We start from the raw sequence: 17,058 nt of genomic DNA, 5'->3' as shown, positions 1-17,058 counted from the left end.
AATCTAACTCTTTGAGTTAGTGTTTTTCTCAGTTTTGGAAACTGAACTGTATAGTTTTTGGTTTGGTTATACGGGTTGGTGTTTGTGGATTTTTTTGTTTTGGGTTTTTATAGCCTTTTTAGATTTTAAAATCTCCCAAAGTTTACCTGGTTCTCCTGGGCTGTAAATAGAATGTTATCACCAGCTTCAGATGCTTCACTTCAGGGATTTCTTATGGTAGTAATTTCCAGTGTAGCTTGGGGAAATTGTGATAGTGGATGGGTGCCTAAAACTGAAAATCTGGGCTGGGTTGCTTTCTTCCAGCTGTAGGTGAGCATCTCTTCCTCCAGGGAGTATGGGAGCTCTTCTGGAGTCTATAGAGGCTCACAGGAACCCGGTAAATTACCTTGGAGCTTTTTGCTCTTTCCCTGTGTCACATCTGTTTCCCTTCTTTCTGCAGGGAAGAGTGTCTGTAAACGTGATGATGTGTGGTTATTTTGCAGCCCATGTTTTCTGGAATTTCTGAGATGCTCATGGTGACTGTTCTTAAATTTGCACCAAGGAGTACTGAACTGTGTAGCTGTCTGAGTCCGTGTTCTCTCATTCCATGCTTTAGAATAAGAACTGAACTATGGAAATAGACATGTGTGGACACTTCTGGGCAACTGGCTCAAGGTGGCCCTGCTTGAGCAAGGGGGTTGGACAGTGTGACCTCCAGATGTCCTTTTTGACCTCAACTGTTCTGTGTGATTCTGTGAAGAATCGAGTCCTTGTGTGTAGTATCTTTAGTTAAATAGTGGTAGATTTAAACGAATGCAGGCATGTGCAAGTGAGATAATTATTTAACTGTTCTGAGGAAAAATTAATCATTTTTACCTTTAATTGTGTTGCATCACTGGGGTCTTGATGATGTTCCTGATAAAGAACCAGGCACCACTCTCAATATGTGTTTTCGCTCTCTTTCAGGTAACTAAGAATGGGTCCTCAATGATGCTAAGTCTAAAATGGGAAGTGTCACACTACGCTATTTCTGCTATGGGTGCCTTTTCACATCTGTGACCTGGACACTTCTGCTGTTTGTGTATTTCAACTTCAGTGAAGAGAACCAAACCTTCAAGAATGTGCCCGTCAAGGGGCTGGAACCTCAGAGGCCATTTCCAAAAAAATTCTACCCTCGTTTTACGCGGGGGCCAATTCATATACCCGAATTGCAACAGAAAGAGAATAAGATAGGAAATCCCCTTGGAAATCATGTCCAGGACCCAGTTAAGGGGGAGGTTGAATTCTCTCCTGAAATGGGTAAGTGGTGTTTAGTGTTAGTGACAACTTATTAAAAGGGAAGATGAAATGAGATATCAAGTGGGTTTTGTTTGTTTTGTTGTGTATTTGTCTTAAGGATCTTAGAGAAAATTGTATCATGAAATTGAAGGTTGGTTTGTTAAAGTGCAAGTGGTACTAGTGGCTCTCCTCATTAGGAATTACTTGAAATTTATTCTACTGCGTTTAATCCAAATTATACCATTCCTGACATTTAGAACTGTGCTGTCTAAGTGCTAATGAGGAGGACTGAATTACAGAAAGGTGTCTACCCTTGATAAAATTCTTCTTTCTGGAAGGTTCATTGTATGCTTGTTTCATAGTTTACTGCTATATTGATTGGGCTCAAATACATAAACTTTAATTAGGTACAGAGATACTGTTCATATGCAGTAGTTAAAAATAGCTTGATAAGAACATCTAGTGAAGAGTACCCATTGATTTGGAGAATATCCTTGAAGCATGAAGTCATGTACAAGAAATGTGTGTGGGATGAAAATGCAATGAAAGATTTATTGAGATGACCGTGGTTAGGGCCAAATCCTGTTTAATTTGTACCAACAAAAGTCTGTGTGTTTCACTGGAGCATATTTCATCAATGAGATGATTTGGTTTTGTCTTCCAAACTTGCCTTCCAAATTAAAATGCTTTGTATATTTAACTGCTTACAACTTGTTCAGTGCTGTGTTCAGATGTGCAAACTGAGGCATGTTGCATACTGGCTTGCAAACTTGCTTTAAGTCTGGGGGCAGATACTGAGTGGTGTGGTATTTGTTTCTGCTGCTGCTTTGGGAAATAAGGCATAGTAAACTTTGTAGCCAGGAGTTTAAGGCTCATATCTGACTCAAGTCCTCTGTCATTACTTTGGATGATTAGCGGATCAAAAGCTTCAAAGTTTATAGAACTTTACCAAACTACAGTTTCTTAGTTGACCTTTGTGAATATGTAGGAAATATGCCAGTTGCCCTGTGGCATTACAAATGTTTATCATGATTGCTAAGTGAGGTGAAGGCCAGTCCAGAGATGGCCATTTCTTTCCAACTATTCAGTATGGTCCAGGAAAGAAATTGGAGCTTTTTAACTGAAAAGTCCCTTGATCTTCAAACCAAGTAACTGGTTTGGTTGGTGAAAGCCAAGGGGAATTATAGTGCCAGGATAAATTCTACATGAATCGTCAGGAGACAACTGGCTCTGTTAGAACTAGATCAGGTGCTGCAGGAAAGGGCTTCCTGTCTATCTAGGGTAGGGCAGTGATAAACACGCAAAGCAAAAGTAAATGAAAAGAAAGTTGGTGTGTGATAGCCAAAAACAAGCTGTCATCTGGTAGGGCAATCTATCTCTTTTATTTCAGTCTGAGAGCCACATAACACTGCTGAAGTAACGCCTAAAGTGATGTTTTGATTGCAAACCTCTTATTTTTCAAGGACTTTCATCTGCTGTTTGAACTGAAATCTTTCAGGCCTTTTGCCTCTGTTTTTGGATATTGTTCTTTATGAGAACATTTAAAAAATACTTGCACCCCTTCTTATCCATATCCAGAAGCAAAAAGTAGTTAGGGGTTGGCTATGAATGGGATGTAGAATGAAACATTTGCTGTGTGTTTCTTGAGCTTGTGCTTTATATGAAGAAAATATTTTAAGTTGACACCATGGTGCGGTGTTACTGTGGCGCTGAGTATGCAAGAATTATAGAGCAGGGTGTCTACTTGGAGGACTGACTTACTTTTTAGATTGCTAGTGCTGGAAGAGTGGCACTGCCACAGTAAACACACCTCAGTTCTGCCCCCACCATGCAACTTATCCACAGTGGGAGCACTCATCCATGAGCATGATAGGCAGTCATAACAAGACACACTATGTGGGTGTATCCTTCATCTTCTGCGTATATCACTCACTGTCCAGTGGTTCCCACTTGGTCCTGCATAAATGTCAAGTCATCTACTCTTGAGGTGTTTGATAGTGCAGCTGCGTTGCCATTGCTGTATTCAAGACTAAAAGTGACAGGGTGGTAAATGTGACTAGTGGGAATGTGGATGCACAAGATTCCCTCTAGAAGGTCCTCTTGCCCGTATAGGTAGACTTTGTTGCTGAAACACAACTGGTAGTGATACAGCTGTGCTCTGAAGGCCAACAGGACTACTTGTTTGAAAAGGAAGAAAGCCTCAACACTTTTAATGATCCTTTCTGTGATGTTTTTTTAACCCATGTCATTTTCCCTGGGCTTGAGCTCAACTGGCTTTTGCATAGCTGTTGAAAACTGGAGAGCATGAGATGAAGAAAAGCTGAGAGAATTTGGTTTATTCTGCCTTAGAGAGAAGGCTGAGGGGTGAGATTTTATTGCTGTTGACAGCAGCTTAATGGAAAGCTGTAAGGAAGATGGAACCAGACTTTCTGGAGGTGCATGGGGTTTATGATAAGAAATTGGAGTGAGGAGGAGATTTCAGTTAGATAAGAGGAAGATGGTCAAATGCTAGAAGAGGGAAGTGAAGAGGTTGTAGAATCTCCATCCTTGGAGAAACTGGAGGCTTTCAAAACTCTAACTGCACAAGTTCTGAAAAACCTTGTCTAGTTGGACCTGCTTTGAGCAGATTAGACCAGTTGTGCCTTCCAGCATGAATTAGTGATTCTATGAAGCATACTGTCCTGGATGTATGGTAGCATGTGAATGAGGAACCCCTTAGTTAATTAGTTTCTTTTGACTTTGAGTCAAATGGAGATTATCAGCAGAGTGGAAGGAGATAAATTACCTGATCCTTGCTTGCTTCTTGTACTGAAATTTCAGTGAAATTGCCACTGTAGCTTGATAATAGCTGGAGAGGACATACACATCTCATTCTGTACAGCCAGCTGAACAGAGACAATAAAAAGTCATTGCTCTGCTACCTGTATTGTTGCAGAAGTGGCTAGCAGGCACACTTCCCTCCTCTCCCTCCACTTTTGCTGTAGAAGAGTTGAGTGAAGTACCATAATATTTTCTCTTCACACTGGTGAGTTTGTGGCCCAGTGGGAGAGAAGCCTGTGGCACTGTGGCAAGGCAGGATGGCACTGAAGATTTCATCTTGGCCTCTGACAGTGCACTAACTTACTAGCCATGCTCAGCAACAGCTGATCTGTTAAAATAATCAGTAGAGAAATGGATAGCTCTGTTGCTGTTTTACTTGCTGTCAAAGTCCCAGGGGTGATAAACATGAAGTTTATAGTTCTTTCATAGCTATTTTTTATAGCACTGCAACTTCAGAAAACTTCATGAAACTGGAGCTGCTATTGTGAGGTGTTTTCTACCACTGTAAATTTATTTTTCTCTCTCAAAAATCCCATGACAGACCCTTCATCTGTACGGATAGGTGCTGCTGTGTTGTGTGCCAAAGTCTATATTCTGTTGCCTGTTTGATGTTGGTTTTTAGGTAGTGTTAAGAATTAGAGGACATTTAAATGAAGGGTGTGTGTCTGGTAAGACAATAAACACAAGGGAGCCACCAGTCTTTGGAGAATGATTTCATTTTATCACAGCTGCAATGAATACTACAGGTAGTACTCATAAGTACTACGTATTTGTAAGGGGTAACAAAAATAGTTGCATAAAAATACACTTTGCAAAACCAGAGGGATTTTTGATGAATGTGATGTGTTTTAGGGAAGATTAAAGCATACGTTTCGATTCTTGATTGTTTCCAAAGGATACTTTTGAGCCTGATCTTGATGTGTTTCTTTTGCAGGAATGATTTTTAATGAAGAAGATCAGGAAGTAAGAGACTTGGGCTACCAGAAGCATGCTTTCAATATGCTTATCAGTAATCGACTGGGATATCACAGGGAGGTGCCTGATACAAGAGATGCAAAGTATGTACTATTTTTTTTCTTTCGGAGAACATGGCATAATTTCCTGTGCTCAAGGACTTGTTACTCATGTTATACCTAATGCAGTTTTTAATGTTTTAGGTACTATATTTCTGTTAAACTCTTTCAGCCTCCCATGTTGCTGAAGGGAGATTTTCAGCTATTTAAACATGACTTCTTTAAACAGGATTTTTTAATCCTTTAAACAGGGTTTTTGTTCTTAGGTCTCTTCTGTCTTTTTTTGACTGAATGTTGTTTCTGGAGGTCTGATCTTTTGCCAACCAGAAGAGGCATGTGATAGATAGGTAAAGCCTCAGAGAAACAAGGCTCAGTGAAAAAAGAAAGACTGCTACTCCGTGACAAAAGATGATTTTCCTGATTCTTAATTCACTTGAAAAATGCTTAATGAAGAACTGGATTGGATATACATTTATTCAAACTTTTAACATTAATTTAATTATTGTGAATAGTAGGATTGGCAGACAACTATTCTGAAAAAAACCACTGCTGTAACAACAATTAAAAAAAAACCCAAACCACCCCAAACTAACAGTGAGTTGAAAAATAAATAGACCTGCATCTGTTTTTCTAATGGTTTCTCTATTGTGGGCAAATGTAGTGAATTGTAATTGCTGAAATGTCTCTTCCAAAAGCCAACTTCATTCCAAGGCAATTCAAACTCTTTTTGTATACTTTTGGGTTTTCATTTATAGGTTCTTATTTTTAATTGTATTTTCTCGTGCCTGGCATCTTTATATGGTATTAATCTGTGATACTGTGTCCTGTTTAGAAGTATGGACAAAATTTTGAAGACAAGGATAAATAAAGAGTGATGTCCTGCTTTGAGTGGGATTCAGCTTGCAGGTTAAGATGCTTGATCTTGGATAACTGCATGTTAGTCAGTTGTCTCTGCTTTTATTATAATTAGCAAAGATCCAGGCAATGCAGTTAATGAAGCATGCAGAGCTGAAGAGCTGACAAAATGCACTTTGTTGGCTTTAGGGTGGGCTAAATCTACACTCGCCTGACAGCAGAGACTAGACATAAGCATCTTAATCTTTGGGCTGAATCCCAACCTTGCTTGTCTGGATAGGTATTTATCACCATTAGAGGTATTCTGGGATATCCAACCTGTTCTTGAGCAGCTGGCCAGTAAAGCTGTGGGGTTTTTGTAGGCCTCATGTCATATTTGCCATTCCTGTACATGTCTGAGCTGCCTGAGGGTCCTAGGTAGTGTTTTGGCAGCTGAAACAAGCCCTTGGTGTTTTTTCTTGTCTGTGTCTTGAAGATCTGTGGTTTTTACTTCTACTTCAGTCTGTGATATCCTCTGTTTTCTAACAATTAGCAGTGTTGATTGTAAGTCTGCATTATGTGGAGGGTAACTTAATGTGCTGAGTCCTACTGTAGGTGTTATACACCTGAGCTCTTTCTGTTCAAGTTAGGGATTTTTCCTACACATTTAATGTTTGCTTGTTACTTATGAAGTTTCAGTAGAGACCTAGCCATGTGGAAATCTACTAAAAATGAAGTGATAACTACTGTATCTCTGTTTGCAGATGTAGAGAGAAGTCCTACCCTGCTGATCTGCCATCTGCCAGTGTTATCATCTGTTTCTACAATGAAGCGCTTTCTGCCCTGCTTCGCACAGTGCATAGTGTTCTGGATCGCACTCCTGCACATCTCCTTCATGAAATTATTTTGGTGGATGACAACAGTGAATTGGGTAAGAGAACCTGTTAGTAATATTTTTGCTTGGTGCTTAAACTTCACCTTCTTATCTCTTCGTGTGCTTTATTGACTAGTCAAAACAAAAGTATAGAAGCTATGATGCAAAACCAGTTTGTACTGTGTGATCAGCTCTAATAAGTGCCACCTGGTAGAGATGCATGATGTTCTGAGAAGCCCAAGATGACATTCCCATTCACAGCTGAGCCATCTTACTGATAAGCTTTGTTTCATACAGAATTTAACATTCAAACCCAGGTTTTGAAGCTAATAATGAGCAGAGTGTATTTGCAGAGGGGGTGATTCAAAGCCAGGTTGAATGGGGCTTTGAGCAACCTGGTCTAGTGGAAGGTGTCCCTGCCCATGGCAGGGAGGTAGGAGCTAGATGATCTTTAATGTCACTTCCAACACAAGCTGTTCTATGATTAAGCAGTTGTTATAGTTTAGCTGTTTAACAGTACCTTGCTTAGGCTGCTCTGCTGCTCAGAAGGTATTACACTGATATTTCCATAAGCTTTGTGGGCCAGTACTAATTGTGAATGCATCTGAAAGGAATTAAATGCACGTAGTCCCATCTGCGGTCTTGCAAGTAAGTTGATATGGCACTACGGAAACAGCGCATCGTTTTTTTGTACTACTCAGCATTTCAGCCGGGTGGGGTGGTTGGATCGGAGCTCAGGCATTGCAGGGACGGCTTTGCGTGGCTCTCGCACAGCCTCTTGTGGCCACCCTAGGAGTAGCTGTCCCTCGCTTTAGGTGGAGCAGGCGCCGCTCCCTCGTTCTGGGAGGAGCCCTGGAGGGGTAGGCTTTGCAGAATTGCTTTACTGTTACTGAAAGATTGATGCTTCAGCATTTTTCTTTCGAATGGTGGACAAGGTAAAGACAGACACGTAATTCAGGCGTTTTGGCCCTTCAAAAACTAAATTCCTGTTGAGGAATGTGTTAGTGTAGCAGTACTTGCCCACAGGACTATGCAAGTTCCCTGCTTGCTTCTGTACAAATCCACACCTCTGCATTTTAAAAATTATTTATATATGTTAAAATGATATTTAATATATATAATTAGCTCCCTTGGTCTCATTGTTTGGTTTCTGGGTTGAGATCTCCCTTGCTCTAAGAGACTGATTAGGTATGTATAATGTGGAATGAAATTTTCTTGTTATACAGCTAGTTCATTTCTCTAAGGTCAGATCAAATATAAAGATACAGGACAGAACAAAGGTCAAACACTCTGTCCCTTGCTGATAAGAATGTGTAATATTTAAAAGCTTGTTTTGTAGGTTTTTGTTTTGGAAGCAATAGGCACTCTTTGCTACAAAGTCTCTTGTGTGATTTGTTGTTTTGAAGTTTTGTAACCTTATTCAGAAATAGGCTTATTTCAAAATTTAGTCTTTTGAATGCATTTGGTTAATGCCTGTGTTTAGCCGGTAATACCATAACTCTTCTGGTCTGCTGCTAATTTGAAGGCCAGATTAGCTTCAAAATAATCAAGTAGCTACCTTTGCATTTCTGACTTCTAATGAATGTGTTTTGAAGCCGAAGATGGGAGGAGATATTGTTTATATAGAGAATTACTGCTCTTGATGATGATGATGACACTACTGATGTGTGCACTGCTGCTTAATTTTAATGGGTGGAATTTTACAGCATAAGAAAGGCAAAGCTGGTTTAGTAACTGAGGAGATGGACAAAGACTTTGGCTGTGCCATGGCGCTTGTGAGCTTGGAGAAATTATTTAATCTCTATGCCTCTTTGATTTTATTTTCAGTTCAGTTTTCCTACATTGCATGCTTCCTGAAGTGCCATCTTAGATGAAATTCTGTCTATTTCTTAAGCTTTAAATATAGGAGCTTTGCTACATGACAGTGCTGTTGTGCAAAGCTTGGCTCTTTGCATCTAGTTTTGCCTCAAAAAGCTTCTTACACTCAATCATCAACAGTCTTACTAGCTAAGCAGGCATTTCCGTAGCTCACCTCAGCCCACTGTTATATTTTTCTTTACTGCAAGGCAGTGCATCCAGTTTTTTCCTGATTGGGGCTTTACCCATCCTAGGTCTTGCTTGTTTGGAGGAGCCTTTGTTACATAGATATGGACCAAGATAAAGCTAAAGTAAGTTTTGGAGACTGGCTAAAAAGGAGCAGTTCTCTCTTTGGAGCAAGATTTCTCAGGCAGTCTGTACTGAACAAGTTTTTTAGATTATGTCAGAAGAAATCAGTCTTGCCAGTTGGCATGAATCGCACAAAGCCCTATCAACAAAAAAAAACCCAAGAGGTGCCTGAGACTAAACTGCCTGTTGAGAATGATCCATGATATATTCAGTCCCAGGGCACAGTTTCCAGCAGAATGCTAGCTTCTCCAGGTCAAAATTGTACTCTGAGAGCATGTTAGCCATTAGGTACTACTGGCTGTTACATTCCGCTGCTCAAGCCCATGTTGTGGGCCTGGTTTAGCTAACAGCATGCATTCCCTTTCTGCTGTTTTCAGAAGTCTGCACATGCAAAACTATTTCTTCTTGTATTTTATGTCCTTTCATGCAGCCTTGTCTGCGCTAAATGCTGAACTTGGTAATTGACCTCTTCTAATTTGTGCTAGCCCTTTGTTTTGTGCAGTATACACTGTCCTTCCCTTGCTGTGATATATTGGATGAAGAATGATTCAAACACTAGTTTTAGGTTTGCAAATCCTTCTGTCCTGCTTATTTGGATATCTTAATTGGGTAGCATCCTAGAGATGACATTACTTCAGCAACTTTCTAGGAGACTCTCTAAAAAAAAGAAATCTATTGTCTCTAGCATATGAGGTCACATCGAGCACTGGAGGAAAGAATTCCTGTGACCCAAATGAATCCTGTCTGCATCTCTCCATAAACTTTTCTTTGTCCTAGAATATTCTCTAGCATTGTATTTGCTGTGTGGTACCTTCTTATTCTTCATCCATGATTCCACAGAGCAGAGGTTGAGATCTTAACATTTGGAGTTGCTTCTGAGAATCTCTTGTCAGTTTTCCTTCCTGAAAGCTCTTGTAGCTCCTGAAGGTTACAGCTCGAGCTTCCACATATATTCCTTTCACATAGAATCATAGAACAGCTAGGGTTGGAAAGGACCTTAAGATCATCTAGTTCCAACCCCCCTGTCATGGGCAGGGACACCTCACACTAAACTATGGCACCCAAGGCTCTGTCCAACCTAGACTTCAACACCACCAGGGATGGAGCATTCACAACCTCCCTGGGCAACCCATTCCAGTGCCTCACCACCCTCTCAGTAAAGAATTTCTTCCTTATATCCAATCTAAACTTCCCCTGTTTAAGTTTGAACCTGTTACCCCTTGTCCTGTCACTACAGTCCCTGATGAATAGTCCCTCCCCAGCATCCTTGTAGGCCCCCTTCAGATACTGGATGACTGCTATGAGGTCTCCACGCAGCCTTCTCTTCTGCAGGCTGAACAGCCCCAACTTTCTCAGCCTATCTCCATACGGGAGGTGCTCCAGTCCCCTGATCATCCTCGTGGCCCTCCTCTGGACTTGTTCCAACAGTTCCATGTCCTTTTTACATTGAGGACACCAGAACTGTGCGCAATACTCCGAGTGAGATCTAATCTTGTTAACAGAAACTTTAATGTCAGAACTGACATTCATCAGAATAATATTTATTCCAGCATATCCTCTGCTGAACGTCTGTCTGCCTCTCTATACCAAGGTTCTCTATGAAGTCTCGGCTGGCTTTTTGTTTTTCTTCCTCATTTTATATTCCACTTTATTTCTCCATAAGCTCATTAATTTATGTTTTTCCATTACTTTAGCCTTCATGTGTCTATCTTCTCTTCAGTGGTCCTGCTTTAATGTTAGAAACCACTGTCCTTGGGTGAAGGAAGTATTGTTACTCTTAAAATTGCCGTTGATGTTAGTTAAGTTACAGTAATGCCTATAGACTTCAGTGAACTTTGCTTTCCTTCAAAAGTACACGCTTGCCAGCAGTGTCTTTGATCCTTTTGGATCTTAGAAAAGCAGCCATCTGTGAGTGAGTTGTACTTTATATCTGCTATTGTATCAGCTAAGAAGGTACAGATAATGAAAGGTGTCTTTGTGCTGCTTTTAAGGTGTTAGTGTTTATTTTCGCGCATAGAACATAGTCATTTAAATCACTTGCCTCTGTGAAAGGGCTTTCATTACCTCTGCTGTAAATGAATGTCACTGTGAGAAGAATTTGGAAGTGCTATTTCTTTGTACCATGTCTTTATTTTAGTAGGAGTAATTTCTTTTAGCATAGAGTCTGGTAGTTCCAGTTAACTTGACTCATGCTGTACTAAAGGCTTTGCAAACAGAACAAAAGAAAATAACAATCCAGTCTGTATTCAGGAAACCAAGGCCAAGTGTAAAACCCAAGACAGTGGCAGCCCATAGTTAGTTGGGGAAATATAAGCAACTGCATATCAGCAGGAATGTGCTCCATAGAAGGCCCAGTCCAATGGCACGTCACCCTCTTCAGTGTAGGGTATGTACCTGCTTTGTCCATGTTTCCACAATACAGCAGGAAATAGTAAAGCAGTTAATAGAAAAATGTGTGAATAAACACACACACACACACGCATGCACAAAAACCCAAAAGCCACAGGAATTGGAGGGCAGGTGTGGGATGTGGAATGACTGACTCTCTTTTTGGTACTCTTGGTTTTAAGCTGTGCTGTATTGTGGTAGCTTTTTGATGAAATTTTTGGCCCTTTGAGTAGAACACTTTAGGACTTTAAACAAAAGCTTTCACAATTTCCATCCTGTTGTTGAACTTCTGTGTTCTTTTTCTCAGCTGACTTGAAGAAAGACTTGGGTGAATATGTTAAAACTCAGCTTCCAAAAACCACAAAATTGGTCAGAAATGAGAAGCGGGAAGGCTTGATTCGAGGAAGGATGGTCGGAGCCTCTCATGCCACAGGTATACTTCCTTGTTTCTCTTTTTCTTGCATACTTTGACCATAGGTTAATTGGGTGACTTCTCTTTATGGAATGCAGCTTTTCCAGATGTTGACCTGTGATTGCTTTAGCCCACTGTAGGGGCTCTGCATGGCATACTACACAACTTAGCTCAGGGGAAGAAAGATTTGGGTCAGTGAAATAATAAAACAAAACCAGTATTTGACAAAACTTGTAGTAAGGCAATGTAGATTTTTCCCTATTCCTGCCCTGAATGAATGTTGTATTGGGAACATCTCCATCTGCAGTAGATAGTGTGGTCACAGATTATTTTCTGCATGTTTCATGTGGAAACTGTTGCTCTAAAATTGCAGTCTGCTTCGTTATTAAGATACACTAATCTGTTTTCTAATTTGCCGATCTAACTAATGTTTCTCATAGAAGCTTTCCTGGTGTTGCAGTGCGTGTTAATTGGGATAAACAATATTTGGTGCTTTATTTACACTGTATGCCTTTTACTATAATATGCTTCCAGTTAAATTCTTTGGTGTCTGAGAAAGTACATGCTACTTTCTCAAATAATTTTGAGTGGCAGATAATTCTCTTAATTGGTATTTACTCATTAGCATTGTAATGGCATAATCCAGAGAGAAAATTGTGCTTGCATTTTCCAGGCTGTGCTGGATTAATTTGAGTTAGTACAATTTTAAGTTATTTTATTGCTCTTCTAAACTGCTGGTGTGTTTCAAGATTGTTTTCTTTAAAGCTCTTTCCCATCTCTTCCGTGTTATTCTAGTGTTACATACATTTTATGTTGAGTCATAAAAGTTCAGATGACTTTTTAGATCAGGTGAGCGTGAAGGTGGATCAAACTGTCCTCTCTGACGGTGGTGGATAATTCCCATGTAAACTGATGGGAAGTGTTGCTTGGTCTAATACTGGTGAATTTGGCTATGCCCATTTAGGGCATTCACTCTCCTTTTAATCCACAATCATTCTGGGGCTAATGAGATGAGAAGATACTCTGTGTTACTTTATGTTCAGGAATTGAAATGTGGCCTGTGTCGTGAATGAATGCAGATTAATTCATCAGAATGACTTGACTTAAAATCCACAGATCTTAGCAGTGACAGTAACTGGATGGATGCTGAAGTGTGATATGAAGTGAGCCCAAGGCAAATTACATTTAGTGGACAAAACAGCCTTGTCATGGAGATTATGCATCCAGCCCAATATTTGTCATCCTCGGCTATCTCTGTAGTCAGGCATAGGAGGTGCTCTGCATTAGCACAAATGCACCTCCTGGCTCTTAGAGTGCTGGTCTGATGATGCTTCATTTAAAGTACAGTAGCTCTGCTGAATCTTTGTAGAAAATTTGATGACTATAAAACCCTGTCAAAGAAATACAAATAATGGCCCACTAGAGCATTTCATAGCTAAATGTGAATAGTCAGGATCTACCTTCTGCCTTTGTGACTGTACCAGTCACTGTGGAGTCCCTGGTTTGTCAATGCTTTCCAAGTGCAGATGGTCTTCCCCCTCTGTTACATTAGTTGCTGAGGATGCTGCCAATACTCTGCTGCTAATATAACTGCATATGTATTTGTGTGTTTCATGTTACCATGGATCTTTGTTTTGTGTGCTTTGGCCTCTGTAGGGAAAGTGCTGGTATTCCTGGACAGTCACTGTGAGGTGAATGAGATGTGGTTACAACCTCTGCTGACTCCCATCAGAGAAGATCGCAGGACTGTGGTGTGCCCTGTGATTGACATAATCAGCGCTGACACACTTACCTACAGCTCTTCCCCGGTTGTGCGTGGAGGGTTTAACTGGGGCCTGCACTTTAAGTGGGATCTTGTTCCTTTGTCAGAACTGGAAGGACCCGAGGGAGCTACTGCTCCAATCAAGTAAGGTTCCTCTCATGTGTGAGAAGCTCTGTGTAACATACAGAGAATTAGTTAATCATTACGAAGCATTATCTGTGTGTGCAGTTTTAGAAGCAGATACTTAACCTGTCAGATATCTGACTTGTTTATTTTACTTCGAAATAGTTTTGGTTACTATTACGTATTTCAGTTTAATTTTTCACATTCAATCACAGATCAGATATATCTGTCTTCTTAAATCAAGAAAGTACACTTTTAGAGAAAGCTTATGCAACAGCAGCTTTTGCTAAGACAAAAGCCTTAAGGAACTAATGCTATTCTGTATTAAATCTGTCCAGTAATTTAACTTTTGAGCTCTGCATTGATGTTTGTTTCCAGTCTGTCGATGTTTGGCTTAACGATGATTTTGATAACTGTCTTTGTGTTAGCAATAGCCTGCATCCCACTAATACAGGCTCCATAATTTCTGTGGTTAAATGCTAAAGAATTGATAGATTAGGAAAATATATTTTTTGTGAGGGAGTGAACATCAGAGCATATGGTAATTTTCTATGTAAAAATATACTTTTTCTTCAGATTTCATTTATATTTTTCACCAAACAGCAATTATTTTGTCATAAAGCTTTCTAAATGAACACACATGGATGTGAAAACCATGTAAAAACATGGCTTGTCTCTTTGCATGATGTGGCAAATGCCTGAAACTGACTGTTGGAAGCCTGTGCATGTTGTTTTCGCCGTCTTTTAGAAGTCATTCTGAAATAAAAGGCTTGTAAAAGCTTAACACTAGAACTTGAAAGTTACCTTCCTTCATCTTTTAACCCCTGCTGGCTGTCTCGCCTGTACTGACCTGGCAATATCTGGTTCCTGGTGGACACGTAGCTGTTACAAAAAGATGTCAATAAACACCTTTTTTTTTTTTTTTTTTTTTAAGTAGCAGACAGATATGGTTCAGACTTGAGAATGGAAGCTGTCCCAGTGCAATCCCTTCACAAAAAGGGCCAGTGCTGGTAGAGCAATGTAAGAAGCTGTTTGTGCTTTTTCTAGTTGCAGGAATCTATCTCAGTACAGAATTCACAGAATAGGTTTGTCAGGTGGAAGAACTTTTTACAAACTGACACCCTGCAGATAATGTGGTGCTTCTATAAAATTTGCAAAGTGAATCAGAATTGGGCAGTCTCATCTCTTTCATTTTCTTTTCTTGGAGTGTAAATGAAGAGCATTTCGGGCTGACGCAAACAGCTCCAGCACAAGGTTCTGTGTTGTCGTCTGACAGCTCTGCAGTTAGTCTTTCCACGTCTACCCTTTCCGCATCTACCTATGAAAAGACTTGGTCTGAGAAGCCAGGAAACTTCTTGAGTTACTTAGCAGTTTGACTGGCTTGTTTGGAAAGTGTCACGGTGGCAGTTTCTGAAGCAAGAAGGGAAAGGACAGACCAGGAAAATCTGAATGGGGAACCAGCATATAAAGTCTTAAAATCCTGATTCAGTTAAGAGCTGTTCTCACGTTTAATGTGGTCTATTGCTGAAGGTTAGTTCCTGCTTGCATTCAACACTGTTGCATTCCTTCAACTCACTTTTAGGAAAACTCCCATGAAAAGGCAGAGAATTTTATAATTAAAAAGAATCTAATAATTTTGAAAGATTACTTTTCTCTGAGTACAAAACTGACTTTTCCAACTTGGAGGTCTCTGCCTACTTTGAAAAAGAAGGTAGATTGCTATTTAACCTTTGCAAATGGCTTTCCATCAAATGGAAAGTCTTACATTTTAGAGACCTTCATAATGAAATGTTTTGGTGTCAGGGATGAAAAAATTGAGAGCAGCCTTTCAACCCAGGTTTTAAAGTGACAGAAGCTGTAGAAGAAAATTCTGTGAGCACAAGCAAGGATTTTATTAATGAGGATGGAAAAAACCCGTTCTCCACCCATTGTATGTTCCAACTGTAATTTTCTCCCCCCCTTCTAAAGCATCTACTTATAACTTAGTGGTACAGTAGCAATTCAACCTAGAGACTGTACAGTGGGGGTCATATACAGATTTTTACAAAGTAGAGCACCATTCTATTAACACACAGGCAAGGTGAAAAACTGGGAAATGCAAATACGCAAACTGTAAAGAACTTACTGATAAACTGATGGTTGCATCAACACTGAAACAATGCTGCTCCTGGGGTTTAGATTCTATACAAGACAGAGTAAGATTTCTTTTAGCATCCTCCTGGCTTGTGTAATTCAAAATTGAACGTTGTTTCTTGCTTTGAGTTTCACCATAGGAAACTTGCTGGACTTCAAACTTGTACAAGTTTTTACTTTTTTTAGGTGGTTTATTTGTTTGTTTTGGTTGGCTTTTTTTAGCAGAGACACAGCCACTTTGTTCCTCATTTCCTGTCCTATGCCTTTTCCTGACATTTACTATACAAAGAAATATGGTTCATAGGTATTGGAATAATGAAAAATCCCAAATACCATTTACAGATCTGCTTTTGAAAATTTTTTTTAGGACTAGAAGTGTGATCTGATGATTTCCAGTGTCTGCAAGATTTAAGTTGTATTATGTAGGTGTAAATTTAAGCTTTAGGACTAGCAGGTTCAGCTAAATGGCTTCTGTTTTGTTTTTGTTTTTCTCTAGAAGAAAAAGAACTTCTTTCAATGTTCCTTTTTAGGTCACCTACTATGGCTGGAGGCCTGTTTGCCATGGATCGTGAGTACTTTAACGAACTTGGGCAGTATGACAGTGGCATGGACATCTGGGGAGGAGAAAATCTGGAAATATCTTTCCGGGTAATCTACCTTTTTGTGTGTATTGGAGTGTGAAACTTGGGTCGGCTGCTTCTCTTCCCTACGTGCAGCTTCTCTTTCCTATGTACTGTTTCTTTAGCGCTGGAATAGCTATTTGCACACAGAAATTGGCACTTCTCTTCCCAGGAAGGATGCCTGTCAGCACACCATAGCTGCCTTAACAATAATCTTCAAGTTAAGCTTTAATGGGAAGATTAAAGAGAGTTTTGAGCTCTGTAATTTAATGTTTGTGGCTTTTTCTGTGTTTGGTGGAGCATTTCATGATACCTATAGAGGGTCATGAGAAAAGAATAATCATGCAGATTTCTGAAAGGAGTTTCTATTCAGTGTCTGATGAATTTCATGTCAGTTAAAAAGACGTGTGGCTCACAGCAGCATCGATAGTAAATAAGCTTATTATCTTTCCCTAGTCATGTATGGGGTTTTTCAGATACTTCAGCCTCCTTTTTGAGAGCCTGGAAATGTAAATTTATTTTTTTTTTTTAACTAAATTAAAGGTCCTGCAAAGGAGTCAGCTTGGTTGGAAAAATAATGAAAGTTACAATCAGGAGATTTGAAAATGAACTTCATTGGGCTTCCTGTTCTTTATCTCATCTTTCCTGTCACTCCA

The 17,058-nt window shown here is 39.8% G+C and overlaps 1 protein-coding gene across 2 annotated transcripts in view; it reads left to right on the top strand.

Annotated features, from left to right (window-relative positions):
- Positions 1-983: 983 nt before the first annotated feature.
- Positions 984-17,058, top strand: part of GALNT11 (polypeptide N-acetylgalactosaminyltransferase 11) — a gene marked incomplete at its 5' end in the record, with an annotated part of 35,449 nt that continues 19,374 nt past the window's right edge. Inside the window, 6 exons of one of the 2 annotated variants that reach the window (XM_080610738.1) lie at positions 984-1,278; positions 5,012-5,135; positions 6,689-6,855; positions 11,660-11,785; positions 13,421-13,670; positions 16,313-16,430. In XM_080610738.1, coding sequence (XP_080466864.1) covers positions 984-1,278; positions 5,012-5,135; positions 6,689-6,855; positions 11,660-11,785; positions 13,421-13,670; positions 16,313-16,430 — 1,080 coding nt within the window. The remainder of the gene's footprint in view (positions 1,279-5,011; positions 5,136-6,688; positions 6,856-11,659; positions 11,786-13,420; positions 13,671-16,312; positions 16,431-17,058) is intronic. The other variant, XM_080610739.1, reaches the window with a different exon arrangement.

Source organism: Psittacula echo (genome assembly GCF_963264785.1).
Source record: "Psittacula echo genome assembly, chromosome: 2".
NCBI lineage: Eukaryota > Metazoa > Chordata > Aves > Psittaciformes > Psittacidae > Psittacula > Psittacula echo.
The sequence above is the reverse complement of the archived record's forward strand: the minus strand, read 5'-3'. Positions and strand labels throughout refer to the sequence as shown.